At 51.1% G+C, this 27,453-nt stretch overlaps 12 protein-coding genes across 13 annotated transcripts; 4 read left to right on the top strand and 8 right to left on the bottom strand.

Moving 5' to 3' along the window:
- Window positions 1-1,886: 1,886 nt before the first annotated feature.
- TrAFT101_007353 (uncharacterized protein) lies at window positions 1,887-2,582 on the bottom strand. The gene is made up of 2 exons (XM_024901101.2): window positions 2,274-2,582; window positions 1,887-2,179 (listed from the first exon to the last, which is right to left on the bottom strand). The coding sequence occupies exons 1-2, from the start codon at window positions 2,359-2,361 to the stop codon at window positions 2,016-2,018; spliced, it is 252 nt and encodes an 83-aa protein (XP_024756453.1). The 5' UTR covers window positions 2,362-2,582; the 3' UTR covers window positions 1,887-2,015.
- Window positions 2,583-2,646: 64 nt separating this feature from the next.
- On the bottom strand, window positions 2,647-2,941 carry TrAFT101_007352 (uncharacterized protein; the record flags this gene model as incomplete). Its single annotated transcript, XM_066128021.1, has 2 exons — window positions 2,647-2,823; window positions 2,876-2,941. The coding sequence occupies 2 exons, from the start codon at window positions 2,939-2,941 to the stop codon at window positions 2,647-2,649; spliced, it is 243 nt and encodes an 80-aa protein (XP_065984135.1).
- Window positions 2,942-3,384: 443 nt separating this feature from the next.
- On the bottom strand, window positions 3,385-5,382 carry TrAFT101_007351 (uncharacterized protein). The gene has a single exon (XM_024908814.2). The coding sequence runs from the start codon at window positions 4,908-4,910 to the stop codon at window positions 3,534-3,536; it is 1,377 nt and encodes a 458-aa protein (XP_024756454.1). The 5' UTR covers window positions 4,911-5,382; the 3' UTR covers window positions 3,385-3,533.
- A 681-nt stretch (window positions 5,383-6,063) lies between these two features.
- On the top strand, window positions 6,064-7,050 carry TrAFT101_007350 (uncharacterized protein; the record flags this gene model as incomplete). Its single annotated transcript, XM_024902790.2, has 2 exons — window positions 6,064-6,205; window positions 6,334-7,050. 2 exons carry the CDS (start codon window positions 6,064-6,066, stop codon window positions 6,873-6,875), a joined length of 684 nt encoding a protein of 227 aa, XP_024756456.1. The 3' UTR covers window positions 6,876-7,050.
- Window position 7,051: 1 nt separating this feature from the next.
- Window positions 7,052-11,087, bottom strand: TrAFT101_007349 (uncharacterized protein). Its single transcript, XM_066128020.1, has 3 exons — window positions 10,780-11,087; window positions 9,339-10,723; window positions 7,052-9,219 (listed from the first exon to the last, which is right to left on the bottom strand). The coding sequence occupies exons 2-3, from the start codon at window positions 10,092-10,094 to the stop codon at window positions 7,459-7,461; spliced, it is 2,517 nt and encodes an 838-aa protein (XP_065984134.1). The 5' UTR covers window positions 10,095-10,723; window positions 10,780-11,087; the 3' UTR covers window positions 7,052-7,458.
- Window positions 10,274-11,048, top strand: TrAFT101_007348 (uncharacterized protein; the record flags this gene model as incomplete). The annotated part of the gene is made up of 2 exons (XM_066128019.1): window positions 10,274-10,279; window positions 10,872-11,048. The coding sequence occupies 2 exons, from the start codon at window positions 10,274-10,276 to the stop codon at window positions 11,046-11,048; spliced, it is 183 nt and encodes a 60-aa protein (XP_065984133.1).
- A 1,954-nt stretch (window positions 11,088-13,041) lies between the features above and the next one.
- On the bottom strand, window positions 13,042-13,790 carry TrAFT101_007347 (uncharacterized protein). Its single transcript, XM_066128018.1, has one exon. The coding sequence runs from the start codon at window positions 13,701-13,703 to the stop codon at window positions 13,392-13,394; it is 312 nt and encodes a 103-aa protein (XP_065984132.1). The 5' UTR covers window positions 13,704-13,790; the 3' UTR covers window positions 13,042-13,391.
- A 1,077-nt stretch (window positions 13,791-14,867) lies between these two features.
- On the bottom strand, window positions 14,868-17,622 carry TrAFT101_007346 (uncharacterized protein). Its single transcript, XM_024904433.2, has 2 exons — window positions 16,528-17,622; window positions 14,868-16,467 (listed from the first exon to the last, which is right to left on the bottom strand). The coding sequence occupies exons 1-2, from the start codon at window positions 17,366-17,368 to the stop codon at window positions 15,176-15,178; spliced, it is 2,133 nt and encodes a 710-aa protein (XP_024756459.2). The 5' UTR covers window positions 17,369-17,622; the 3' UTR covers window positions 14,868-15,175.
- A 263-nt stretch (window positions 17,623-17,885) lies between these two features.
- On the bottom strand, window positions 17,886-20,466 carry TrAFT101_007345 (uncharacterized protein). Its single transcript, XM_066128017.1, has 2 exons — window positions 20,148-20,466; window positions 17,886-19,940 (listed from the first exon to the last, which is right to left on the bottom strand). The coding sequence occupies exon 2, from the start codon at window positions 19,570-19,572 to the stop codon at window positions 18,601-18,603; it is 972 nt and encodes a 323-aa protein (XP_065984131.1). The 5' UTR covers window positions 19,573-19,940; window positions 20,148-20,466; the 3' UTR covers window positions 17,886-18,600.
- Window positions 20,467-20,992: 526 nt separating this feature from the next.
- Window positions 20,993-22,287, bottom strand: TrAFT101_007344 (uncharacterized protein). The gene is made up of 3 exons (XM_066128016.1): window positions 21,917-22,287; window positions 21,447-21,856; window positions 20,993-21,392 (listed from the first exon to the last, which is right to left on the bottom strand). Exons 1-3 carry the CDS (start codon window positions 22,094-22,096, stop codon window positions 21,305-21,307), a joined length of 678 nt encoding a protein of 225 aa, XP_065984130.1. The 5' UTR covers window positions 22,097-22,287; the 3' UTR covers window positions 20,993-21,304.
- A 307-nt stretch (window positions 22,288-22,594) lies between these two features.
- Window positions 22,595-25,828, top strand: TrAFT101_007343 (uncharacterized protein). 2 transcript variants are annotated; one of them, XM_066128015.1, is made up of 4 exons: window positions 22,595-23,547; window positions 23,848-24,044; window positions 24,100-24,535; window positions 24,590-25,828. In XM_066128015.1, exons 1-4 carry the CDS (start codon window positions 23,519-23,521, stop codon window positions 25,512-25,514), a joined length of 1,587 nt encoding a protein of 528 aa, XP_065984129.1. In that variant the 5' UTR covers window positions 22,595-23,518; the 3' UTR covers window positions 25,515-25,828. The 2 variants fall into 2 exon arrangements, with proteins under 2 accessions (XP_065984129.1, XP_024756461.2); XM_024904434.2 differs by having other exon boundaries at window positions 22,595-24,044.
- A 233-nt stretch (window positions 25,829-26,061) lies between these two features.
- Window positions 26,062-27,342, top strand: TrAFT101_007342 (uncharacterized protein). Its single transcript, XM_024908815.2, has 4 exons — window positions 26,062-26,350; window positions 26,414-26,483; window positions 26,540-26,990; window positions 27,047-27,342. Exons 1-4 carry the CDS (start codon window positions 26,103-26,105, stop codon window positions 27,094-27,096), a joined length of 819 nt encoding a protein of 272 aa, XP_024756462.1. The 5' UTR covers window positions 26,062-26,102; the 3' UTR covers window positions 27,097-27,342.
- Window positions 27,343-27,453: the final 111 nt, after the last annotated feature.

The raw sequence follows: 27,453 nt of genomic DNA, 5'->3' as shown, positions 1-27,453 counted from the left end.
CACAGAGATTGGATGCTGAGCGGCAGTGACGGGCAAAAGTGGGCTTTGCGCCACACAGTCCCACGGGAAGTGAAGCAAAGAGGAAGACGAGGGGAGATTGCCGTAGATGAAGCCTCCAGATGCGGTGTAGCGTTCAAAGGGATTTTCTTTTCTAATTGATTATTTATTCATTTACGTATGTATATTAACATCATAGCTAAATTCGGGAGCGAGGAACGAGACCAGGAGAAGAGAGGTGCCTAGTCGGATTCAATTGCCTAGTCTAGATATCCAATTGCCGTGCCGCTTGGACGAGTCCGGAGAGGAGGCGGGCAATGGCGTGGGGTGTCTGATGGCCAGATGGAAACGCAGATGAAGATGGAGATTGACGGCAGCTATTGGCTTACATGCAGAAATCGGCGTTTCATTGTTGACGCTGTCCTGGTGACCAGGTGGTTCGGAGGCTGCTGCAGCGAGAGGCCGCCGTGTTAGTCGTCGTGATGGAGTAGATACATGACATGTATGTATCAACATACATCACAGCCAAAGAAAAGGCAGAGAGGTGCCAGGAATAGAACCAATCAATCATCACAGCCAGACACATGTCCAGCCACGGATCCAGCCCGATAGCAACTACACGGGACGCTATTTCGTTCCTATTCCACCAAGGCCTAGACTAATCTCCACGGCAAGGCTACTCCCAGATCCCTTTCTTATGCTCTTCTTACAAAGCCTGCCTTCTCCATATTATTCTTCCCCGTATTAGTCCCCGTTACCCCATGTTATGCCCCCTTCCATCCCCGCAAAGATGCCTCTTCACCCAACAGATTCCTCTCCTCCTCTCGATCGATTGACAGCAGCAAACCATGCCTACAAATACATCCCAGCACCAACATCACAGGCCGTGACATTCTAAACCCCCATCCCTTATAGAGGGCGACCGCAAGCCCACCCCGTTCCGCCGATAGATGCGGGACCTGATAAGCCTCTTTGGCTCGCTCGAACGGAGCATCCCAGAGCCTTCTCTTCCCAGGGCCACTAACCCTCTTCTGCTAGTATAGTTATGCGCACTAACTTTCTCTCCATCTCCTATACGATTGATTGTATGTATGTATTTACCCCAGCTTTCCCATCTCCCCTTCTATAACAATCCGGGGTACATCGATTAGGCTGCCTACTATTGATAGATTGGGCGCGGGGAACCGCGTTTCATAGGGTGGGATGCGTCAAGCTTTCCGGCCGTCGCCAGTCCGGCGATGCGGATGAAAGATTCGTTAGATGCGGGGGAAACGGAGTCTTGGGAGCTTAGAGAGCATGAGGTGTCAGCTCTATCAATCCTGGGCCTGGTAGGGATTTGCTTCGCGAAAAGATATTGTATTGTCTTATGAGATTCGTCGTCGTAATGGGCTCCATAGAGGACGTTTAGCTGGCCTTTATCGAGCAATGCTGATGGGGCCTAGACCACGTCACAAGGCGTGTCGGAAGGCGTATCGCTTGTTCCGCCAAGTCCACAATGCAGGCATCTACAAGTGACCGTGGGCCAATATCTATTGCTACATGTAGATCTACAGTTCCATTTCTCCAGCATATTACCATTATCAGCGAGAGATCTAGCTGGGCGCAAGATTAATGACGATGCCACCATCAGGCCGTCGGCGAATTTCCGAGCTGGCCCTACTAGAACTGCTTTTGGAGTTTACGTGATATCCTCCATGCTTCCTTTAGCACTTTTACATCTGAAGCTGACCATACTCTATCCTTATTTCTCTCGGTAAACATGTTGAGAAAGCTCTTCTGCGTGCTCAATCCCGCCTACTAATCATTGTGGAAAAAAGGAAAGCTGACGACTCAACAGAGATATCCCGTCAAAATGGTATCACCCTCACAGCCAAAATGCAAAGTTTTAAATGGAAGTTGAAAAGATTCATTATTTCATTAAAGAACAGACGCTCGAAATATTCATGAATAGTTGCCTCGCAACATCTTGTTTCGCTTCTCGTCTTTCATTTTCCTCCTCTGCATGCCCTTCTTTTCCTTTACGCAGTGGCAGCAACCTCGACTGACTGAGAAACGCCGTCGGCGGTGGCGGAGTTGATCTTCTTGCCGGTCTTGTAGATCTTCTCCAAGACGGTCTCGTAAGGCAGGGCGGTGACGACGGTTGCGGTCTGGTTCTCGAGGGAAACCTCGTAGCTCTCGACGCCTGGAGGAGCAAACTTTCTGTCAGCACCTTTTGCTGCTGCTGCTGCAACAAGGGGAGAGGGGACATCTGCTGCCCAAGAATATGCGTTACATACCGTCGAGCTTCTTGAGGACACGGTCAATGGCGCCAGAGCAGCCGCCGCAGGTCATGGTGACATCGAACTTGTAGGTGTGAGAGGCCATTTTTGCGTGTGAGGATGGAGTTGTTGTTTGCAAGTTGGAAAAAAAAGCGGTGGCGGCGAAACAAGCTTGTTGTTGTGAAGGTGAACTGATTGGATTGGATTGGATTGGATTGAACTATCTGTCTGGTCTGGAAGAAAAAGTTGCGAGACAAACACTTGGCCTTATAACCTGCTGCGCGCTGACCACCCGCCGGATTAATCAGATTAATAATTGATCCTTTGTGCTGATTATCGCAGCCGCCAGCCGCAGCAACCCAACCCCCACCAGAAAAAGGGAAGGTGCTCGTCACAGTCGCGCAAATTGCGCCACGGCCTCGCTGTAACTGCTTGTGTCCCAAGGGGGGGCATTCAAGTACCTGCTACTTCTATTTAGAGACATGCCCGCGCTGATTACGGCGTCACACAGGGCACGTTTCCGCGTACCGGGTACGTCAAACCTTATCCAGCGGGAGGCAATACCCCGCTAAGGCACGGTCAGCTGCGGCGGGGAGGGGCCTCAAATGAAACTTGCTCACCTGTTTTGGACCGGCTGCTACCGAGATGTGAAACGCCAGCAGGAGGCGGCTCGAGGAGGACAGCATCGACAACAAGGAGACACAACAACGATAACGAAGAGCCCTTTTTTTTCCTCTTCTACATAAAACTTGCTCATATAAAAGGGGGGAACAACTATTGTTTTGTTCCCTCGCTTCCCCTTTTTTTCCCGCTGTGTTGAGAATCTGTCCCGTCTGCTGTGATACAAGGCTTGCGGTATTTGTGCCGGATGCATATCACGGAGCATTTACACGCCCAATAGAATCACAAGAAGCGAGACAAGGAATGCAAATCGTTGGCACAAACAGCGCAAAGGTTGTGTCAGCGCTTCATCCTGCTGCTCATCTTGATAATCATTGGTAACCAGTTCATTATCATGGTCATACGGAGTTGTAATTCATACCATACCCATAAGTACCTGCTGTAGCAATCAATACCTGATTCACAAAGGAGAAGAAAAAAAAAAAGATGGAAGATAAACAATATAAAAGGTCATCATGCATAGGCTATGCTATCGTCAATATAACGAAAAATAAAAAATTCATACTAGGTATAATACACAAAAAAAAACAAGCTTATTCATAGCCCATAACCGTCTTCTTTTTTTCAACTTCACACATATACACACAAACGCGCGCTTTAGAATCGCGCCTCAACCTTATCCCGAGTCTCCTGCAGCGCCCAGTCATTCCTCGCCGTCTTGCTCATCACCTCGTCCGCCTGCTCCTTTGTGAACCCCTTTGCCTCCACCGCCGGGTTGTATCCCAACTTATTCGCCCTGCCCACCGTCTCAGAGTCCACCACCGGCGCGACCTGGCCATCGGCTCGCCGCAGCACCGTCACCACCACGGCACCGCCCAGCCCCAGGTTGTGCGCCATGGCGTACCTCGTGTTGGGCACCGCGCGGTTGTTCGCCCAGCCGCGGAGGTGCCACACCAGCTCGGCGCACTGCGCGATGCCCGTCGCGCCCAGCGGGTGGCCCTTGGACGTGAGGCCGCCCGACGGGTTGACGACGTACTTGCCGCCGTAGGTGATGTCGCCGTTGCGCACCAGCTCGTGCGCCTTGCCCTTGTCGCTGAGCCCCAGCGCGTCGAGCACAATCAGCTCGTTGGTGCTGAAGCAGTCGTGCACCTCGACCACCTGCACGTCGCGCGGCGTGATGCCCGCCTCGCCGGTGGCCTCCTTGGCCGCGTGCTGGATCATCTCGTAGCCCAGCAGGTTGATGTCGCTGCGTGAGAACACGCTCGGCCCGTCGGTGGCCAGCGACTGGCCCGCAATCAGGACGGCCTGCGACTTCAGGTGCGGCCGCTTGTCCAGAAACGCCTGCGAGACGAGAATCGCCGCCGCGCCGCCATCCGACGTCGGGCAGCACTGCAGCTTGGTCAGCGGCTCGTAGATCATGGGCGACTTGAGGATCTCGTCCAGCGTGTACACCTGCTGGAACTGCGAGTACGGGTTGTTGGGCGAGTGCGCGTGGTTGACGCGCGCAATCTCTGCAAAGTCCTCGGCCTTGGCGCCGTACTTCTCCATGTACTCCCTACCGCCGTTGCCAAACAGCTGCGCCGTGCCGGGCGCGTTGGTGATGCCCCTCGTCTCGGCCATCTGCTTGATAAAGGTGCCCGTCGGGCTCTCGCGGTCCTTCCAGAAGCTCTGCAGGCTGCCCGGGTTCATCTTCTCAAAGCCCACCACCATGACGCAGTCGTTCATGCCGCTGGCGATGAACTGGCGGCCCATGGCCAAGCCCGTCGACCCGGTCGAGCAGTTGTTGTTGACGTTGTAGACGGGGATCTTGGTCAGGCCGAACTGGTAGAAGACGCGCTGGCCGGCGGTGCTGTCGCCGTAGCAGTAGCAGGCGATGCCCTGCTCGACATCGTCGTAGTTGATCTGCGCGTCCAGGAGCGCCTTGACGCCGGCCTCATAGCCCAGCTCGGTGTAGTCGACTTTGCCCCGGGGCTTGATGAACTTGGTCATGCCCACGCCGAGGATGTAGACCGGAGCCTTTTGTTTGGGAGCCATGGCTGTGGTGTGACGTTATCCTTTCAAGAGCCCTTTACTTTTTTTTTGTTTTGTTTTGATGAGTTGTTCACGTAAAACATGTAAAAGGATGTTCCGCCTTCCTGTTACACCGTCACCGCCCCTTGTATATATAGTAGTAGTATATACCGTAGGAACGTGAGCTGCCATCGCTTACGGAGTATACGGAGTATATGCATCCCTTGCCGACAGAATGCGGGGAGGCACGCTGATCTCAAATCCGGGACGCCATGCCGAGGTTCGTTTGGCGGCGGCCCGTGGTGTCCGTATTACCCGTTTTAGCCAAGTGTTCCTATGTTGGCCTAGACATGATGCCTCTTTGTGGTAACATGATTGCAGCCGAAGCACATGTGAGCTCCTTTCGGGTGCTCGCTATTATTCTTGGCCCCGTAAACCAGTGCGATTGCCTAAGAGTTTTGTGCAAAGGCCAGCCGAGGTGTACCTACATGTATTTATGCCTCGTAGACCATACTGCTGAAAAAGTATAAAAGATTACTTGTCCTCCTCGGCAAGTCGGACCTTTTGGCCAGTAGCGGCATAAGTCGCCGACCGAGAATCACTGACTCCTTCAGAGGCACGAGGCTCATGTTTCGCAAAGAAAAGAACAATAGCAAACTGTATTTGTAACAAACAAGAAGGATGAATAACTCTGCTTATCTAAATAGTAACATCTCGGCCGAGTTCCAAGTCATGTGACGTAATCCCTAATAAGCACGGAGCATTATGGACCTTTCGGAGCTCGCAATTCTTTCGACTTTCGAAAGAGTAATACGTAGTCTGACTCCAACCGGCCGAGTCTCACGGATCCGAAGCTGATATATGTATATATATCGGCCGAGTGGACAAACTCTTCCAAACCTGCCCGAATAGCATTACGATGGAAGAGAAATGAATGGAAAGACAGAAAAGTATTTAAATAGCGTAATACCACACAGCTTGAAATATTTGTAGAAATCCATCATCAATCCAAGACATTTTCCAAACCCTGATTTGAACACATCTTGTTGAAGCTACTATAATATCTGCTCCTTGATTCATTTACACAACTGCATTTTCCCCGTCACACGACAAGCAACAAAACAACCGATAATTAATAATATTATTCTTTTATACAACTACTTTAAAAACAAAGAAAATGCACATCTTCATCTCTGGAGCCACTGGCCGCAACGGCCGCCTCATCCTCGCCGAGGCCCTCTCGCGCAACCATACCGTCACCGTCCTCGCCCGCGATCCCTCTTCTCTCACACCACACCCAAACCTCACAATCATCAAAGGTACGTAAAAAAACAACCTCCCTCTATTCGTATTTCACCAAAAATTCAAACTATTATTCTTCCCACATGAGATCAAAATTTCAAAAAAAAAAAAAAAAAAAAAGCTAATCCCATCTCTCTGCATGCAGGAACGCCAACCTCCCTCCAAGACGTCCAAACCGCCCTTTCAACACCAACCCCCCCTTCCGCCATCCTCACAACAATCAACCAGCGCCGCGTGTCAGAAAACCCTTTCGCGGCTCTATCCCCCGACACCCCCACCGACCTCCTCACATCCACCGCAAAGATCCTCCTCTCCGCCATCGCAAACACAGACTTCAACGGCCACCCCTCTCCCAAGATTGTCGTAAACTCCCTCTTCGGCGCGCGCGAATCCATGGACAACATGGCCTGGCCGCTCCGCTTCGTGCTGACCCACAGCACAATGAAGATTGCCATCAAGGACCATAACAACATGGACGAATTGATCCGACAGAGCGGCGTGCCGTTTGTCTTTGCCCGGCCGGCAAGACTAACCGAAGGGCCGACCGAAGCGGTCAGGATCTGGCCAGACAATGGGCAAGGTTGCGGCTGGAACCCGGCCATTAGCAGGGCTAGCTTGGCAGAATGGATGATTAGGGCAGCTGAGGCGAATGAGTGGGATGGGAGATCCCCGGTGCTGACAAAATAGCGAGCAAGGAACGGGGGGTTACAAGCCAGGTTGGTATGATTGGAAAACGGGAGGGCAGAGGGGAGAACCTTTTTTTTTCTCTCCTTTCCAGGTATAGACAGTGTATTTCGGGCAATAAATCAGAATAGGCAGTCACATGTTAAGAAAGAAACAAGGAAATAATAATAATAATAAGATCTCCGTCATGCATATTGCTATGCCGTACGGGTGCTAACCCTCTTTAAACCTAGCCATGTGTCCTTCATGTATTGTACAAAAAGCCAGCTGAAACAGAAAAGTCTCCTCATCTTACTCCAAAAAAAAAAAATTCACGCGCATATGGGTATCTCCTTTCTCTTCTCTCTCAATCTCTTTCTCATGAGAGCCATCCGAAATTCGACAATCATCTTGCTCAATGAGCCCAATACTCACCAATTTCTCATACTAAGCAGGTTTCCTGTCGAGGATGGGAACCAGTAACCATATTCATCGCTCGTCCAAGCCGTAAGACAAAACATTAAAACAGCAAGGAGGAATGGAAGATTTACACAGAAAAAAGAAAGGGAAAAAAAAACATATAACAAAGCCTCCGCAGAGACTGGTATCAATCCCAACCATCCCACATTATCCAGCCGCCGAACTCATGGGCATGATCCAGCATGCCTCCCATACCGTATCCTTGTTGTATATATGGCATCCTCCCATGAGCGTACGCATCGCGTTGGTATTCATTAACATTACCCAAGGATGGGTTACGAAGCTTTTCCATTGTCACATTGGTGGCTCTCAGACAAGCATTCAGCAGGTCAAACAAATTATTCGTAATCTCCTCACTTCGAATATCGGTCTTTCTCACGCTCTCCAGAACAACAGCGAGGCAGAGAATGTCCTTGAGGTCGCTGCCGCGAAGTTGCCCAATGAGCAGTTCGATTGACTTTTGCACGGTGCTGATGAGCCGTGACGGCGACCAAAGCACCAGGTCATCTGGGACATAGTTCGGGTATGGGATATAAGACGGCATATCATCTGAGAGCCCCGGAGAAGCCCTGAGTCCTTGCTGGGCGAGCATGCTGCTGTTGACAGAAGGACGAACAGCCGATTTGATAAAATAGCATACGCTCAGCGAAGCCTGGATTATGTCTCGCTTCAACAGCTGCATATACATTTGATAAATGTCGTCAAAATGCGGCAAGGTGGGGTCCAGCTCGTCGAGGTATTTTAATATCACCATACATGATCGAAGATACGCTCGTGAGATTAGCGTCGGCGCCTCGGGGGCTGCCATGGCAAATGGCCGATACAACGCCAGCAGGGGCCGTCGCACATGCATATCGAGAATGGCCCGGTTCCGCCACAGTCTGCTCTTTCCGATATCGTTGAGGGCATGCCGCGGAAATATATAGTTGATGTCTTCAATGAATCGCTCTAGCTTCCCGCCTACATCCAGCACCTCCTGGTAGTCACGGATGGTGTCGATGCGGTTAATCATATGGGCTACTTTCATCCGTGTCGGGAGGGTCATGGACGCATAGACTTGCATCTGACTATCTGTTACTTGATCCAGGGGCTTCGAGGGTGGCAGCTCAGTCATCTCTGGGAAGAGCTCATTGTCGTCCAGGTTTCGCGGCGGCCGACAAGTATAGTCGCCCTCGCGAGTGAGACAGGGCATATTAGCGAGAATTGACATGTACAAGTCCATGTCTAGAACCGTGAACCACAGCCTCCTTCTAATCTCGCCGTGGAATGGGGTCATTCGCGGCTCAAACTCTGAGGGATCTCTGTGAAGGCCCATAGACATGGCCATGCGGACCACGAATCCTAGATGGTTCCAGGAATCCTGGGGACGTGTGATAATCATCCTCTGTGCGAGCAGTAGAAGCACCTCGACCTGCAGCGTAGCAAGCTCAACAAGCTGTTTGCCTTTCAAGCTATCTAGCCAAATCCGAACCAGTGCACAGGCGGTCGGGATGTGCACGCCTTCTATGCGCTCGGTAGCTAGCCCCCTGGATTTCGTTTCATATCTGGATGACACCGCTATCACGGAGAGCATCTGCGGGAGGAAATGCTCTGGCTGTGGCTTGCCCTCCCAGTACTGATTATACTGCTCTGCAAACGTCGGGACGTGAATGATCCTATACTGGGTCTCTGATGTTTCGATATAAGCAGTCACTAGTCGATCACAGATGGCCTTTTTCGGCAGGATATCCGTCATTCTCTTGTGAATTGGCATCATGGAATCCACAAAGACTGTGATTGGAGTTAATGCCTTGGCCGATTCGCTTCGTATATGCTTATGTAGGACTTCAAAGCTGGGGAAAGGCTCTTGCTGGCAGTTGTGGGATACATATGCTTTGGCGTCGTCAAACTAACAAGCAATGTCCAAGTCAGCCATTGGTTGATATACATGAAGACATCAAAAAGCAAAAGCACAATCTTGTATCGGCTGCTTATTTGATTTACATCCACGCATCCATCCATACTTACCAGATTCAACAGCACCCGAGGGTCATTTTGCCCAAAATATCGAGTTCGCAAGGCATCGCGCTTCACCGTCAACCCCCGTATGGTCTCTGGCGCTGCCGCAACTATCCTGCCCCCGCCAAGGTCGGATCTGCTCGTGCTTCGCACAAGAACGTGCTTCTCCAGTCGTTCCATTCGTATGGAAAGGTCCTCAAGCATCGGAAGGCTCGTAGAATCGGTAGGTCTGGCCGGTCTGGCCGCAGAGGGAGCTTCGTTGTAAGGACTACTAGCCATTGCAGGGATGGTGCTATGCGAGAAGTTGCGCTTGGCCGGCCGGCTGGGCTCAGCACCCTCTGCGTCTGAGCCATCGGACAGGTTGGCCGACTCCTGGTCAGGCGCGTACTTGCACTCACGGTTCGCCTTGTGGCATTGTGAGCAGGGACAGGCACGATCGCAGCGAAGCTTGCGCTTCCGACACTCGGTGCATGACTTGACGGGTCTTGGTCGCTTGACGCTGCGCTGGGCAGGTTGCTGTTGTTGTTGTTGATGCTGCTGCTGCTGCTGCTTCTGCGCCTGTTGATGAAGTTGTTGCTGCGATGACTGTGTCACCAGGCCGAGGTGTTGGTGCGGCAGCTGTCGCGGCGAGGGCTGCTGGGACATTGAAGAAGTATCGTAGGGACTCGCTCCGTCACTCGGGTTGGAAGCATCAACGCCCACGGCGGCGGGCGAGGGAGCCACTCCCGGCTCTGTGATGGAAGGATACGTATGCATTGAAGCCATCTGGTGGGCACGGCTGGCATAGAATAGGGCAGAGATGGGGATACGGGGATGGGAGATTGTATATGGACGGCCAAACGGCCGAGTGATTCGGCCGAATCGGAGGGGAAGGGGTGGAGGGCAAGTTTGAAAACAGTATCGACCCTCAACTAGCGGAAAATGCTTGCGATGTCAAGGAGACGATGCAGGTTGCTTATCAAAATCTGGTAGCCCGCCAAGCATAGCGACAAGGCAGAGAGGGTGACCAGAGCTGTGAGACGAGGCAGAGGGAAGGGAAGGGCGTCAGAGAGGATTGGAGGCTGTGGCTTGAAAAAGAGAGACTGTTCTGACTCTCTTCCTTCTTTCTTGTGCTCACCCACCACACACACACACTCTCTCTCTCTCTCTCGTCTATCTCTGTCTCTCGTCTCTCACAGGCAGTGAGAGCAGGCAGTCACGCAAAGGCCCAGAGTGATTGGTCAACGAATAGCCCGTTTCAGCAGTTCCTCCACGCAGCTAATGTGCGTCTTCGCGGGTTTGCGTCTCCCAAAAAGGAAAAAGAATAGCAAAGATCTCTTTTCTCTCTGACAAGCCGCGATCTGGCCAGTGTATGATGAGACGGAAGCTGGGTGTGAGGTTGTGATCGGCGTGGGCTGCTGGACCCCATGTCAGAGCCAAAGCTGCAGTGCACACTCGGAGTACTCCGTACCTATTTTCCGCCCTTTTTTTTTTTTCTCTCTCTGCTTGTAATTTTCCTTCAGCCAGCGCATGCCTAGCAGCTAATTTTCTGGGACGGTCTAGCTTGCAGAAGCAAGATGTATCAAACGGACTGGTCTTAGCGAGACTGCTCGGCCGAACCATGGCCCTGCCCTTGCTTGCTGCAGAACGTCAAGCGTCGCCGGTCTGTGTGTGGGCGGGGCCCAGGTCCGGAGCTACTGCGCGACGGCCAGGAATGGCTTCGACCGGGCACAAAGTTAAGGTAAAAAGGAGTTGGACGCAGCCAAGCCAAAAGCCTCTGATCTTGGTTGGACAGGACCCGATCATCAGACGCTGCGCCGGGGATTCACCCCAGGCAGCGCCACAACCACGTGACGGCGTCTCGAGCGCTGACCCTGATGGCCCATACATGTACAGGTATGTAGGCAGTACCTTGGGTATTACGTGCGATAAGAAATACTAACATGCCTGACGGTGAGATTTCCTATCGGCAGTTGCCGGTGACAGCAGACGCTGCAAAATCAGCATGACTCGGCGCGGTTAAAACAGCCTTTGGCATTCACCCGGCTCCATCAGGCAATTAAGGTTGCCATTGCTCCGACGCTTATACCCAGGTGCTATACGGATACCTGCTACTACCAGAAGCCAGCAAGCTGTACCACGGTGATAACGAGTCCCAGCTCAAGGCAAGGTGCTCGTACTGCTCGTACAGAGTATCCTTTACCTCTCGCACACCGATATCCCAACAGCATGAATGTACATGCACCGATACGAGTACGGACATGGTATGGGAGCCGGCCAAAAGAGCATCCCAACACCCCGTCTGTCATATCGCCGGTCTGGCTGGGGTCTTCGGTCAAAAACTCTGGTCTGTGCAAGGCCCGGCAAGCTGTCACAGATATGGAGCTATGATGCCTCCATTCCACTTTGGTATTACAGGGCGTCTTATGCCTCCACGGTAGCATTAAGAGTAGTACCAATTAGTGTAGTACTGGAGCACGGTAATACCTACTGTAAGTCGCAGCAGCTGGTAGCAGAGCTGCACTAATACGGAATGCCACTTGGCAGTACCACCTGCTACTACCAGGCACTAGCCCAGCTCGAATCAGCTCTACGTGCTGTTAACCTGAAGCCATATGCCAACCGTCTCATCCCCCACGTATCCTGAGCCAATCATTCGCCTAGCATATTTTTGTACACATGCGCACTTACGTCGCAATCATTGCAGCGCTCCTGTCAGCGGCGCTGCTGTGCGGCAAGTTCCTCAAAGTATGAAATCCCGCTAGCCCCAGCACTAGCAGCGCCGGATCCCTGAACGCTCTTCAGCGCCTTGCAGCCGCAAAGAGCAAGGGGGTCCGGCGGCTCGTGCGTGGGTGGGTGCTGCCGGAGTAACGTCGTGGGCGATGCGGGTTCATTAGAAGAGAGAGAGAGAGAGAGAGAGAAAAAAAAAGTCGTCTGTAGGCAGTAGTACATAGTAGTCATGCCAGCCAGATCGATATAAGCGGTAACATTGCCGTGCCTGCAGCGCCGCCGGAGCACTTGGCCGTTTTCGCGCAGGATTTGCTGGGCACTTAACCAAGCGTTGACGAAGCAGATGCGGTTTTGATTGCTGACACAGTTTGCTCGGTATTAGTAAGAAAAAAGGGCAGAGACCAAGAACAGAAGATAAAATAAAATAAAATAAAAAATGAAAATGAGTGATGCAAACTCTCCTGAATGGCAGCGCAGCGGCAGTTACCGTGGGTTATGCACTCTTGTACACACAAATAGCACAGGCTAAGGAGCCAAACCTCCGATTTCTTACTGCTTCCAGCCCAGCTACGACTAATATCGAACACACCACCATGCTTCCCTTGGCCTTAGCTTCGGAGCAGCTTTTGCTTAGTGCTGTTTTAGCATTGCAGTCCTAGCCGAGTCCTAGCTGAGTGAGTCCTTTTGTTGCTATGGAGCCTCGCTCTTCCCGGCCGAGTGCTACGACACCCGGGTCGGACGAATGGCCATGCAGTTATTCGCACGTCGACGCCGAGAGTGTGTACTGGATTATGCAAGACACGTATCTAGGCTTGGAGAGGGATCGTCGATGCAACCAAGGCGGCACCATCGAGCCAGCGTATGTAGCTGGAGCGGTCATGGTGCATGTGGCACTGCCGAATACTACAGTACAGCGAGTGTATGAACATATGTAGGATATACCCATTGTTCCTTGGGTGTTATATGCCAGCGGGTGCTAATTATATGCCAACATATATTATAGCACCTGTAATAGGCAACTTGGAGTAGCGGTATTTGTACAGTACCAGCAAAGTAGCATCGCAGTGGTACCTTAGTACTTAGTAGTGCTCAAATCTGAGGCAGCATCACCTCCTGAGGCAAAGCTCCGGCCACTCACTCTCCTCGTTTACGCGTATTCACACGCAAACAGCAGCAGCACCGCTACTTGTCCCTCGATAGTCGTCGTCTCGCATAGCAACGACCGATTAGAAACCCACTTGCTTTGCCCAGACCGAGTCACAACCCCGTCCCCGTCAATCTCAAAAAAGGCACCCGCAGCGGGCACTGACCCTTTTGCCGGGCCTTGCTCCCTCTCCCTCTCCCTCTTCTCCTTCAATTCTCTTTTCTCCGCGGCCGCCTCGACATTAAGCCCTCGAGATGCAGTTCAGCCACAAGCCCGCTTCTTTCTTTTTCCCTCCTCCGTCTCACCGCGCAGCATAGCCATAACGGCAGAACGCGAATTGCGGGTTTACGGTCGAGGTAGGGGGTTATAGCTTTAACCGTCCCTGGCTGCAGCAAAGAGCGACACGGCTCATCGTCATTCTTGCTGTGTTTGAACTGACGGATAGACGCCACCATAACATGAGAGCCGCACGGGACAAATCCCATTGCCGACTCGGAATTTGACTCCGGAATTGCAGGCATCTCACATCTCCCAAATCCATGTCACCTCCCCCTCCCTGGCCAAAAAAAAATCTCCCCGACTTTCTCGGCTCCTCCAGGCTGGAAACACCAAAAAAGGACAAAGGGGAAAAGCGGGCAATCGGCCGATACTGACACAAAACGGGAAATACTTGTAGATATTCCGCTTGCCAAGAATTGTTAGCGCAAAGCCTGCTCTACACACGTTTTGTATGCGCGGCCGCGCCTTTTCCACATCTCCACAGCTCGCTCTCCGCCCTATCGTCATTGTGAACCAATTCAGCCTATCTAAAGGCAAGATTTGGAATTATTTGCTGTTCGTTCTATGCCTCTCTTTGCCTAAACATCATCATCTTCTTCCTCCTCCTCCCCGGAGCTAGCAAGCACTTCCATTTTCGGCCGGCGTGTATAAATAGATTCCGGGCCTTTACACACAAGGTTGATTGAGATGACGGAGTGGATCTCAATCCCCGGCCACCACACTCACTCAGCCTTTTTTTTTTCTGGCCCTACGAAGCATGAAGCAAAGACCGTAGTGTGAGAAAATAGAGACGCCGCAGCGTTTTAAAAATATCTCAAATCAGCATGTAGCGTGCTTACCATGTAATATCAGATTATCCATTCACCTACCCAGGTTGCCCAGGCACAAGCAGGAAAGCCTGCAATCCCCCCCCCTATTGGACAGCCAAGAGAGAATCTAGCCAACTTGGTTCTGATGCGCTCTTTTGTCATCGCCATGTAAGAACAAAGGCTCAGCCGACTAGGCAAATACCAGTATCTCTTTTGAGGCACCGCGCGCTCTCAACGTGGAAACTTGACCGCCACCCAAATCAGTCAAGATATAGACCTGCTACTCCAGTTACAATAATCCTACTTCGTATATAAAGTAGTATAAACTAACAGTTATTACAATCGTTCCACTATTACGTAGTAAACAAACCGCACCACCAGTCCCCCGTATTCTATCATCACTTGTCTTTCATACACCGAGGGAATTACCTCGTGCATACTCCGTACATGTATAGGCTTGGCATGATCGAACTCTGGCCATCAGCAGTACCGCTGGTCATTGCTATAAATACTTTTTTTCTAGGCACTCCGAAGGATCATGCTAGATAGGGCGGCAGACGGCTCGGAAAAAGGCGAGGGCGGGTACTTGCTTATACCCGCATATCCTAGAATCCTTCCTGCGCGCATAGAACTAGTAGTAGCAGATAATGCTCCCGTAATTCTATAATTACTGCAAATATAGTGCGCAATAGTGGTGCCTCATCCACTGTAGCTACTTTCTAAACTATCACGATACGTGCTGACTAGCCTGATGACCAGGCAGGGCAGATTTGCGCAGGTATGGATCTACATGGATGCACGGAAAAGCTCATCATCAGCAGGCATCCAATAGGAGAGCAACTACCGCTTAAGGCAAATAGTACATTCTATATACTACTACTCATAGCCCTGCAACAGTATGTATACTATCTGCGAGCTTCATCGTCATTATTCTCCTCCTCCTCCCCCTCCTCCTCTGTTGCTGCCTCGTGGGCCCCAGTCTCCGTCGCGTCAGCGGCCCCGGCACCACGTCCAAATCCAAACATCTGCATGAACCTGCGCATGAGCCCTTGGTCCTCAGCGCTCTCTGGCGCCTCATTCGCAGCATCCTGCTCAAGCCCCTCGTCCGTAGCATTCTGGTTGAGTCCAACATCCCCAATTTCGCCGTTAGCCCACTGTTGCAATGCCAGCATTTGGCGTCCGGCTGGGTTTTCTGCGTCTTCTTCATCTCCAGCAATTGCCCCTCTACCTGGATGCCCGATTAGCTCTTCCACTTGAGCAAAGAACTCCTCAAGAGCCGCCGGGGGGTGCCCCCTGGCAGTCTCTCGCTCGCGCCAGGGGAGCCTGCATCCTTCTGCCGTAAAGATGTTGTCTTCCTCCGCGGGCGGCAGCGGATCGAATTCGTAGTTGGGTTGCTGGTCAAATACATCCCACGGCAATAGCCCCATGAGAGATGTCTCCCCATTTAAGAAGACCAACCTGGCGAGGCCCATGTCAATTGGGAGGTCGGCTGCGGCCGGTGTTTTCTCAACGTCTGCCCGATCGATGCTCTTGGCCACATCTTCCAAGAGTGACTTTGCTTCGGGGCTATTCCACAAGTCTCCTACTTGATGCACATATAATTGTGTCAAAAAGGGGCGGGTTCCTCCCTCAGCTTTGATGCCCCAGATAGACGGTGGGATGTCAAGATTCAACGTTTGGAATAAGGCCGAGTATAACCAGGGAACTTTCTTCATTCCATCGACGATATCTTGCCTAGCTTGTTCGATATCGCCAATCTGCAGTCTCGCCAATATTCTGCTCTGGGCGAGATATTCTGTGTCTTCTCGTTCACCCTTTGTGTCTAGTTGGCCCAAGAAATCCAGGAGCCAGTCTGATTCGTGTGCCTTTAGAGCCAGAGAGTGAATCATATGTCTCATCGCATAAGGATCGCTACGATCCAGAGAGTAGAGTAGCTTTGCCCACTCCAGCGCAGTCTTATAAGTTCCCTTCCTTATAAGGCTTTTTATGTAGTGGTATCCCGCGAGCCAGAACTGGCGGTTCTCCGGTCTCCTGAAATCCGAGCGAGCCATTCCATGCTCGAGATTTTGCTTGAAAGACGAGAGGGCCACTCGGCCAAAGCTAAATAGGGCGCGCTCACATAGTTCTGCGGAGAGAGCCATGTTCTGGTCTTGCTTTGCCACACTGCTCACCTGGAGGAGAGTCGAGACATGGTAGGCTGCCCAATAGTTATTAGTAAAATAATTCGACATTAATAAGAGTTTAGAGAGCTACTCACGAAATCTTTTGAGCAGGTACACCATCCTCATTGGATCGCCCATCTGCACCTGCACAAAAAACATAGTTTGAACATCATCGTAGTCCTTGTTGTGTACATAGGTGTATTCGACTCCAGTTCCATCGGCAGTCTTGCCGAGCTCTTTCATGGATAGGCCTCCAGTCGGCTTCAGCGGCCAGTGCTCTCTCCCATGGATAAAGACGTTGCGTTTTCGAGAGCTCTCTGGCAGCTTGCGGTCGTCCGTCGGCCACTTGAGGAAAGTCTCTATGTCCATCTGTTGCGGCATGCCCCTTCGGCGTGCCCCGCGGCGCTGCTCCTCGTCGTCTACCGCTGCTGACTCGATAATGTCCCGGCCGAATAGGTTTCGCATCTCATTGGCGACTTTAAGGTTATAAGGGTTGGTTTTCAGAATGTTGTTGAGCGTTGAGGCATTGTCCTGTGAAGATCCATCCTGAACCCGTGGCTCAATTTTCAGCTCTCTGATGGCTCGGTCAATCTCATCATCTTGGCTGTTTTCAACATCCTGAGCCTGAGTCGCCGCCTTATTCTTCTTGCTCTTCTTCTTCTTCTTTTTGTTCTTTCTGGCAGTAGTTGGAGCAGCTGGCTCTGGCTCTTCCACAGGTGAAGCCGGTCCTTTCGCTTCTTGCTCTACCTCTTCGCTCTCATCACCATCGTCACCATCGTCACCTCCGAGTGCAGCAAACAGATTCGCCCGAGGTTTTGCCACTACAGGAACAATTTCGTCGTCGCTAGCATTGCCGTCGCTGCCTTCAGACTCCTGGCCAACCTTTGCCTCTAGCTCTCTCTGCTTCTGCAGCTTGCGAAGCTGCCTCGTCGACATTTTGGATCTCTGTGTGGACCTGGTTACTGTGTATGCCCCTCCTCGATGAAATGAGCGATTGAGCTAGAGATCGAAGCAGAGATTTTATAAATCGAGCTCAACGCTCAACGAAAAACACACCAATTGAATTCGAGGCAGTGTTCCTCCAATACCGAAATGAGTCAAGTTATTACAGTCAGTTGCACAAGACAATTCGGGTTGAAAGTCTTGGGCTTCATGTCATAATAAAGGCGAAGTTCAATGCTCCAGGTTAACCTGGCTACGCAGCTATTAAGAACTGATAGGGCTCAGCTTACTATGCGTCACGCCGCCTTGAGCTCGTGGTGGGGCTGCGCGGCAAAACCCACTCTAGCCATGACTGTTGCCCGAGAACTAGAAACTTCGAATGCTGGAGCTGGTCATGATTCACGGTAGGATGCGGTCCAAAGGCAGGTTTGGTAGATGCACTATCTACCTTACATACTAGCCGTAACTCTGCGGCACACAGCTTCACAGATCTACACGGCCCCAAGGTCCGTTAGTAACACAAACACATGTTTCTTTACTAGCATCACCGCATTAACGTGAAACCACTTGTCGTCTTGGTACATAGGTAATAACCTTGGGGGTTTCCCCTTTTCATCTTCACTCTATTCGGCAACGAGCTGAAAATGCTCTTACCCAGTACAAAGATACTAGCTTATTAAACTTCAATTGCCTGACTGCTTTGATCAGACCCGTGCTGCGCGTAGAAAATAATACAGAATCATATATCCGCATGCGTTTCCCCGGCTTCATTGATCAACATAAAAATTCAACTCATTTTTTATTTGTATCCCACTCCCGGTGAGGTTATTTGTTCTTCGTTCATCATGTATCCTCATGATTCATGGAATACCCGCCTGTGCTCCTTTGAAACGCAATCCGAACTCCGGCATCATCATCGGGTTCCGCGACCGTTGAAAACCGTAGCCCACATCCTGAGCTAAAAGCAAATCAAATATGACTAAACGTCTCCGTAGCTGCTGCAGAGCAGTTCCGAAAGGTAAACATCGCAAGATTTTGGTACATTAGTAAAAAGAGAATTACGGATAGAAAATTGTAGAGGAGGTTCCAATCGTAGTAAGAGCCTGTAATGAGATGGTTAAATGTCGCCACATCAATTATTATCTCTGAATCTTGAGAAAAAGAGAGTGTTCGTGTCGTTGCCCTACTTTCACTGATATTGAAAGTCGCCAGGTCCTAAATGAACCTTACTGGGTAGCGGCAGTGGACTGGTATTGTGGGCGAGGGCCTCCTCGGCCACCACGACTATATCCGCCGCGGCTGCCTCGGTTTCCGCGACCACCACGTCCTCGTCCGCGGTAGTTTCGGTAGCCCCCATCAACACTTCCCTGGCCAAAGGTCTCGATGTTCCTGCGTTGCTCTTCGCCTCGCCATTCGCGTCCACCAGGTTTTTGGCCGTTATTCTCAGCTCTCTCTCTCGCTTCACTGGAGATGTTATCAAAGAACGATTTCGACTTGTTGTATGCGACTGGGATGGCGCCTTCCAAGGGCTCAGAGCCCTCTGTGACAGGAACGGCAGGTGCCTCGTTCGCCGGAGAACCTGCAATGGCTTCCTTCACGACATCTTCCTTGTTGAATTTCGCATTTGACTGGGCAAAGTCGAAATCTGCGTCAGGAACTTCAACCTTGGCAGGGCGACCACCTCGTCCGCGGCCGCGGCTGGCGTTTCCGCCTCTTCCTGCGTTGATTCGCATCTCGTTGACCTTATTTGTCAAGTTGTCCATAGCATTACCGGCAGGGTTGCTTAGCTGCGCCATAGCCAGAGCCACGGCTGCTCTAGCTGCGCTAGTAGCATCTTGCACACTGCTTGGTCCAGTACCGGCTGCTGGCTGAGCGGCTTGAGCCGCCTTTTCTGCTGCAAAGGGAGGCTGGAAAGGTTTGTGTGCATGCCCAGTAAGAGGCAGAGCTGGCTGGACACGGTTGCCTTTGGGCCCAGTGGGGATGGCCTTGGGTGCATCGTTCGCCTTAACAGCTCCATTTGACGCCAAGTTCGTGGCCACAGCCTTGACTTCTTCCGCCGACGGCTTGGACTCTACTGGAGGAGCTGGCGCGTTGGTGGGCTGTCTTACTGGTTGAGATTTGGGCTCTGTTTGAGGGGCTCCCTTTGATTTGTCCGCACCGGGTCCAATAGGAGGCGGTTTCGACGGATCTTGAGCCATTGGGGGTTTCTCAGGTGCCCGCTGGCCTTGGCCGGCTTCAGCGGCTGAGGGGCCACCAGGACCTGGGGGAATGGAGCGTTACCCCAAGGACCTGGGCCACCTGGTCCAGGAGGGAAACCTTGGCCCGGAGGGAAACCTTGACCCGGAGGAAGCCAGCCCGGAGGTGGGGGGTATGGCATGTTACCAAAGCCTGGTGCAGCCATAGGGCCCGGTCCACCTCTTCCCCAAGAGCCAGGAGGCGGAGGACCGCCATAAAAGTTGTTGGGAGGGTAAGGATGCTGAAACCCTGGGGCGCCAGGAGGGCCGCCAGAAGGAGCTCCGGGAGGGGCGTTCTGGTTCGGTCCTTGTGCTCCAGGACGGGCTCGAGCCTTTTTTTTCTAACAGTTAGAATAGTACTTCAAATGAGAGTTTGGCATCAAAGTGTAAGATAAAATTTTCCCTTGATAAATCAGAAGGAAGGCAACGGAAATCTCGACATGGTTTTGCGCTTTCCGACGTGACAAAAAGTTTACATCCGCAATATTTCATCATGAAAGGGTAATATGATTTTGAAAATATGAAAAGGCATCACTTACGCCGACAATGGCCGGGTCATCGGGCATAGAAGGAGGGGGCTTGTGCTCCTTAATTGAGGGGTGCTCCTCGATACGCAAATCTTTCACATCGCTACCGCGGAAGACAATGTATTCGTAGACCTGGTCTGAAGGCGCAATCTCCTCATGAGGGGCGCCTCTGCGGCCTTCTGTGCCGAATGAGCGAACATTCTCCAGAGACACTGTTGACTCGTCCGAATTGATCTCGTGCAAAGTGCCCACGTAGCTTCACTAGAGGTCAGTGACCGTCTTTGTGAACGAGATGCATATATTCTCACCGAATATCGCTCTTGGAAATGAGTGAAATGCGGGATCTAGAGTTTCTCTTGTTAGCCCAAAGGGAACAATCAAGCGAGAAGGACTATTTGCATACCCTAAGAATTCAGACATGGTGGGCCGTGAGGCCACGTCGACCACGTAGCAAGCTGCGACCAGGGGCTATCAAAAGAAACAGATACAAGAGTGCGCCAATGCGTCAAAGACAGATAAGAAATATTAAGGAATAGTAGTAGTAAAAGAAGAAATTGTCGCGTGAGGGAGGGGGTGGAGGTTGCAGAGAGGGAGTATTGGAGTTTGTGGGAGGAGGAAAGTTTTGTGAGGCTAATAAAAACGATTGGGTAAAAGAACTGAGAGCTCGGGAGGAACCCTGTCAGAAGTGGCCGCGTCAACGCCGGCTACGCACCGGATCAACCTCGGCAATATAACCATACACCCCACACGTGTGTCCCAGCCACCAGCTACAGCAAGGCTGAAGTCGGCTGACTAGAACTCCGGTCTCATTAGAACAGGATGTTACACTTATCTTGATGAGAAGAATTTGGTTATGTATGGAGAGTTTTTTTTTTTTTTTTTACTGAGAACGCTCTATTTGACCTGTATAGTATTAAAAAAAGTAAACACAATAGACATAAATCATGTAGTCTCGACAGGGCGTGCTGAGAAAGAGATGGTTCAACGCTATTTCAACCTCTGATCTAGCTACCATTATTGCTGTAATTATTGCCCTGCTGCTACCCGTGCTTGTATGATCTGTATGTGCGAGTCTGTATTGTGCAAAAATGAAAGAGAAGAAAACCAAATCATAAGTCCAGTTGAATAAACTCCGGGTCGCCGATATAACTCCAAGTAAAGCCTTGCTTTCATCGGAACTTGCTGAAAATCACAGCAATGATCAAAAGCACTAAGATGGTAATGATGGAGATTGTAATCACTCGGTTCGTCGCCATGCTATTTACCATCAATATTTTGTGCTTTGCCATTGCCAGTGGGACATTACGTTACCTCCGAGCCATCCCCCTCAAAGTCTTGACGCTGCGGTCAACATATCCTTCGCTGTCCAAGAGGGTATCATGTGTATGGCGAATAACTTCACCTTGACGATGCAAATCGGCCAAGGTTTCTGCCCCAATAGCCTCTGTTTCGTTGGCGAGTCTCTGGCTGGACAAAAGTCGCTGTGTGCTTCGGTCGAGCCTTTCGGTTCCTGACAGCAGCTGCTGTCGTTGTTCCAGGTTGATGTCTCCAGATGGCTCATCAGTGTACCGCGAGCCGAAGAGAGCTGCGCGGTTAGAGGAAAGACTTGTAAGCTTTCGGCGGCTCGCATCGATATCGGATTCGTAGTTGCGGAAGCGCTGATTAACTTTGGCTCGTGCAGATGTCGGGATATTCTGCTTTTCAAGTCGCATTTGGCCGAGCTGCATTTATGCGAGAAAAATATTAGCCTTGTTTATGTGTTGGTACAACAGTGATAATACCAGTTCATCTGCTTCCTCCAGGGCGCGCTCAGCTTGGCTGACGGCAGCCTTGCGCGGTTCACCGGACAGATCAGGTATCTGATCTAGCTTTTGTGCCAGGTCAGCCTGTACAAGCTTGAGTTCGGCCTCGTAGGAGCTGAAAAGTTCCGAGCCAGCATCTGTGTCGAGAGGGTTCGCCATCTTGCTTATCGGGGCAAGGAGAGCAGCGGAGATAATTCGATAAGAGACAAACGGCTATCAAAGAAGACTCGCAGAAAAGGAGAGAGTCGGGGCGATGGCTTCAAAGTTTGCGATGCGTGCTGCGCTTTGCTTGGCTCTTTTGATGTTGTTGAGAAATGGCCGTCTCGGATGACCGTAGAAATCGCCGTCATCGTACGTATGCACCCAAATTCGAGACAAGTCGGCTGGGCAATAAGAGGGGGTACTGCGTTGCTGCGGGCAGCCATGTACCCTCCCTACATGATGCCTGTAGCGGAGTACCTTGCCTTAGTGCACATCGAAGTACCTACTGTAACTCTAAACAGTGCAGCCTATTTCAAGCGCAAAGCGACGGCTAAAACATGAAAGAGTGACTAAGCAGATGGTCCGTGCACTCTGGGAGATATTATCTTTGCAGAGCTGCATGCAAAATTTGCTTTTTCTTCTTCTTTTCTTCCATAAAGTTGATTCTCCCGGCTTCGAAGAATATAAAGGCTAAGCGTCTAGACTTGTCAATGGCGCAAAGTTGAGATGCCGGGTATATGAGATGCAGGTTTTCCTACACGGCGCTTTCAAGAATTGGAGATTCGAATCCCACGTTTCCCGATCCCGTTGAGTGCTCGACATGCCAGCCACCGGCTGCCGTAAGAATTGCAAAGGCGCGTAGCGGTCTCATTAGACGGTGGACTGATCCGCCTCTGGCAAGGGAGAAACGATTGACAAATTTCGGGCTCTGGTTTCTACCAGCTGAAAGCATGTGATAATGGAGGCAAACAGAAAATTTTGCTCCACTGATGTATCTCCACGTCGAGGCACGTAATTGCATCAGGCCACAGTTCTGCTGTAGAGTCTTATGCGAGTGCGTTATCGCATCCTGGCCAGTACATACTCCATACCTGGTCGTTGCGCCAAGTATTAGCCTGCCTAGTGCGCAGCATCGCATCGCTGTCATGACAAGCCGTGCTAAGAGCAGCTTATTGATTCCGGCTGCTAGTATCTGCCAGCCACCCACCACCTTCTCAGCCCCTGACAAGATGTGCCGAAATCGTTGGCTTGCAAGCCCAGATAGTGTGCTTAGGCACCTTCATCCGTGCGCCATCCAGATATGAGGTAGCATGAGAGAGGGAGTTTGACAAGGCCGCAGATCCAAGGTTCATTGAAAGCGTCCACCTCCAGCCACCTGTGGCGCTAGCTCAGCCGCTTGCGTCCTCGATCGTCCACGACCCTGGCAGCCCATTAGGAGTACATAAACCGCAGAGGAGCCTCTCCTGTAAAATCCCCGACCCGGTGGCCAGATTGTGTGTTCCTGTGGTGATCCGATCCCTTGCCTTCGCGTGTATCAGCAGCACAGACGCAGTACCCAGTCCTTCCTAGCATAGATCGCTGCATGTACTGCAAGTAACGATGCCCCTGCGAGCAGAACCGCGGCATGTGTGAGTTGTTTGATTCTCCTGCATGCTATCTATTCCGTGTCATCGAATCAGCGCCGCTACACTTATGCACAGTTCCATCGGTGGCGCCGGCAGCTCCTCCCCCCCTTGCCCTGGTCGTTCTCGAGGCCGCTCAGGTCGAGTCTCTGACATGTGCAAATGGCCTTGGGTGGTTATTTTTTTTTGGGCAGCTGAAGCTTTTCCCAGCCTTAATATTCGTGCTTCACCTCGACCTCCATCATCTATCGCCACTTACACACAAACCGCCGTTCCCATGAGCCACTCCGTTAACAGATTTACCAGGAAGAAAGTGGCCATTGTCGGCAGCGGCTGCTCGGGCATTGCTGCGCTTTGGGCCCTGAACAGGACGTATCACGATGTCTACCTTTACGAGGCCGCAGACCGCTTGGGCGGCCACGCCAACACTGTGCAGTGGAAGGCTGGCAAGTATACGACGGACGTTGACACCGGCTTCATTGTCCTAAACACTGCGACATACCGTGAGTCAATGGAGATGGTCGATTGTAATGTGCCAAACGCTTATTCTATATCTAGCGAATTTCTTGAATTTTCTGAGTAGGGTTGGAAAGCCAGCCGTCGGGGTGCCAACCGAGCCCACTGAGATGACCTTTAGCGTATCGCGAGATCGGGGTCTTTTCGAATGGGCGAGCACGAGCCTGGGCACCATCTTCTGCCAAAAGCGAAACATCTTTTCTCCCAGGATGTGGAGGACGCTGTTTGATATCGTTCGCTTCAGCCAATTTGCACTAGATCTGCTCATAGACGAAGAGGAATATGAGCCTCGATATGGAGGAGAGCACATGATGAACCATGTCCACAAGACCTTGACCATTGGAGAGTACCTAGAGCGTGAAGGGTACTCGGATGGCTTCCGAGACGACTATTTGATACCCATGACGGCTGCCATCTGGAGTGCCAGCCCGGATAAATGCGCATTAGAGTTTCCTGCGACGACACTTGTCCGCTTCCTGTTAGTCGAATATACCTTTTTGACCAGCCATCCTGGTACTGACAATTGATTTAGATGGAATCACCACTTGCTATCAACACTGGCCCTACGCCCGAAGTGGCTTACATTGAAAAATGGCGCTCGGTCATATATCGATGCTGTCATGAAGGGCTTTCCGTCCAATCACCTGTTCCTCAATACTGCCGTCAAGAACGTCTCGAATGATTCGCAGGGTCGAGTGCTATTACATCTTGAAAATGGCAAGACTGAGGTTTATGACCATGTCATCTTAGCGACTCATGGTGACCAAGCTCTGTCCATCCTCGGTGCCTCTGCCACAGAGCAGGAGCGTTCGATATTGTCTTGCTTTCAAACGACGCAAAACGAAGCAGTGCTGCATTCGGATGTGTCGCTGATGCCACGAAATAAAAAGGCATGGTCAAGCTGGAATTTCCTTACAACGTCTTCTTCTTCAACGAAAAAGGCCATGATGGATAAGGTTTGCTTGACATATAACATGAATATCCTGCAGCACATTCCAAGAAATCCATTTGGAGATGTTTTGGTCACTCTAAATCCCATCCAGCGCCCCGACCCAAGCAAAGTTCAAGGGACATTCCGCTACAGCCATCCTCTATACACTCCGTCCTCGGTGCGTGCACAAAAAATGCTGCGCTACATACAGGACAGGAGAGGGATTAGCTATATCGGTGCTTGGACCGGATACGGATTCCACGAAGATGGATTTACTAGCGGCTTGCAAGTGGCTCAGGATCATCTAGGTGCTAAGCTCCCCTTTGAGATGCGAGACTCTACCTATAGTCGTGGAAGGGTTCCCAGACTAGGTTTGCTGGACCAGCTACTGCGACTCATCATTCTGGCCATCCAAGTGTTCATCATTCAGGTGCTAGAGAGGCTGGCGCAGTCCGGAAGACAGAAAGTGGTGAAACCACTTGTCAATGGTATCCAGAAGAAATATGGACGTCAAAAATTGGCATAAAACATTGACAGATGTTGAAAGGGCCTTGTTTTCTTTCCTTCTTTCTTTCTCATCTTATTCTTTTTAGAAATATTCCCATTGCGTATGGAGTAGCCTGGGTTTTATATTTATATGATGACACGATCAGCACGATGCTGCGATACAAGATTGACATTCGAATATTGAAATTAGCAATAGATAGTAATAAGCATAAATACCGAAGCTTGACTGCAATATGAATAGATAAATTCGGATACGGCCAGCCAACTAAAGTCTGACATGTGATGCTCCATTTCGTGATATCAATCTGCTTCACCCAACTCTGTATCCGGTCCACGACGCCATCACAAGACGCCCCAATGCAATACTCCGTATATACCATCACCGAACTCGACCACATCAGACATCAAGGCAGTGGGGTACATGTTAATTGCGTTCCTGGCAGAGTTGAACTGCTGGAGCCAAATCAACCCGAGCCGAACCGCTGCCCCACCTCGAGATGTCACGCCACTGAGCGCTATCAGATTAGAGATGCTAGCGCCAAATTCAAGCTTACATGTAAGAATTACTGCCTCTTCAACCGTTTGCAAATATCGCAACGCAGCAACAATGAATACCGCCTTGCGCCTTGTGCGCAGCAGTCCTTCACGGACAGCAAGCTCATCGCCCCAATGGGCTTGCTTTTTCTGCCAGAATGCCCGGCCACAGAGCCGCAGCCCCAATTTCGCAGACTTTCGCCGCAATCTCTCCATCTCAAGACCTCGTCGAGAGCCGCAGACGCCGCCTCGGCAGCAGGCGAATGCCGCCTACATGGAAAACATTCGGGCGCAGTACAATCAGAAGAATAAGACCTCGACGTATGGAGACTCTCTCTGAGCGGGCAATTCGTGTGGAGAAGACTAGGCTCATGTGTTCTGCAGCTACTGGACCCTCAGCGCGATAATTGGCTTTCTTGGCCTGGCGTACGGCGCTGTGCCCCTCTACAAAATGGTTCGCGAAGCTTCAATCTGTCGACTGAACTGATCAATGGGCTAATCTGGCTGTAGATTTGCCAAACCACTGGCTGGGGTGGCACGCCGATCCGCGCCTATGGCCTGGGCGGCGACGAAGGCGAAGACCTCTCCACCCGTCTTGTGCCCGTCACTTCTGCGAAGCGAATCAAAGTCACCTTCAACGCTGCCGTATCTGACGTCCTCCCATGGAAGTTTGTCCCTCAGCAGCGAGAGGTCCGAGTTTTGCCTGGCGAGACGGCCCTGGCATTCTACAAGGCCACGAACCTCGGCGATCAAGATATCATTGGTGTGGCAACATATAGCGTAACGCCCGCTCAATGTGCAGGCTACTTCAGCAAGATCCAGTGCTTCTGTTTTGAAGAGCAAAGATTAAACGCTGGCGAGACAGTGGACATGCCTGTTTTCTTCTACTTGGACCCCGATTTGTTGAATGATGTCAACATGAAAGGGGTTGAAACCGTTACACTAAACTACACATTCTTTAGTAAGTTTTCATGACGCCTTGGACCCCGTCTACTTTCCATTACTGACTCAATGCAGAAGCGAGATATGATAACAATGGCAGATTCACCCCTCCTGCCTCAAGCTAAACGGCCTTGAAGATCCATGTGCCCTTGTATAATACTTTCTATGTGGCGTTGCGGCCTCTCTATGATGATATACTATAGATAGATGACCGAGGACTTTGGATAAAACACTGTATATTATTCCGAAAGGGAAGCAATCATGCATAGCTAGCGTACAAACCCAAAAAAAAACGTATTCCGCTCACAAAGGCCAATTGGAGAGCCTTTAGAGACTCTATCTCAATAGCTTATCTCGCAAATCTAATTGCAGGCGATCTACTGCTAGCCATTTTTGAGTGACTAAGCATAGTGCACGACTATCGCCTAGTAAACGCTAAGCGTCAAAGTAGGGCAGGCCAAAATCACGTGCATGACCACAGT

Source organism: Trichoderma asperellum, chromosome 4, assembly GCF_020647865.1.
Source record: "Trichoderma asperellum chromosome 4, complete sequence".
Classification (NCBI taxonomy): Eukaryota; Fungi; Ascomycota; class Sordariomycetes; order Hypocreales; family Hypocreaceae; genus Trichoderma; species Trichoderma asperellum.
The sequence above is the reverse complement of the archived record's forward strand: the minus strand, read 5'-3'. Positions and strand labels throughout refer to the sequence as shown.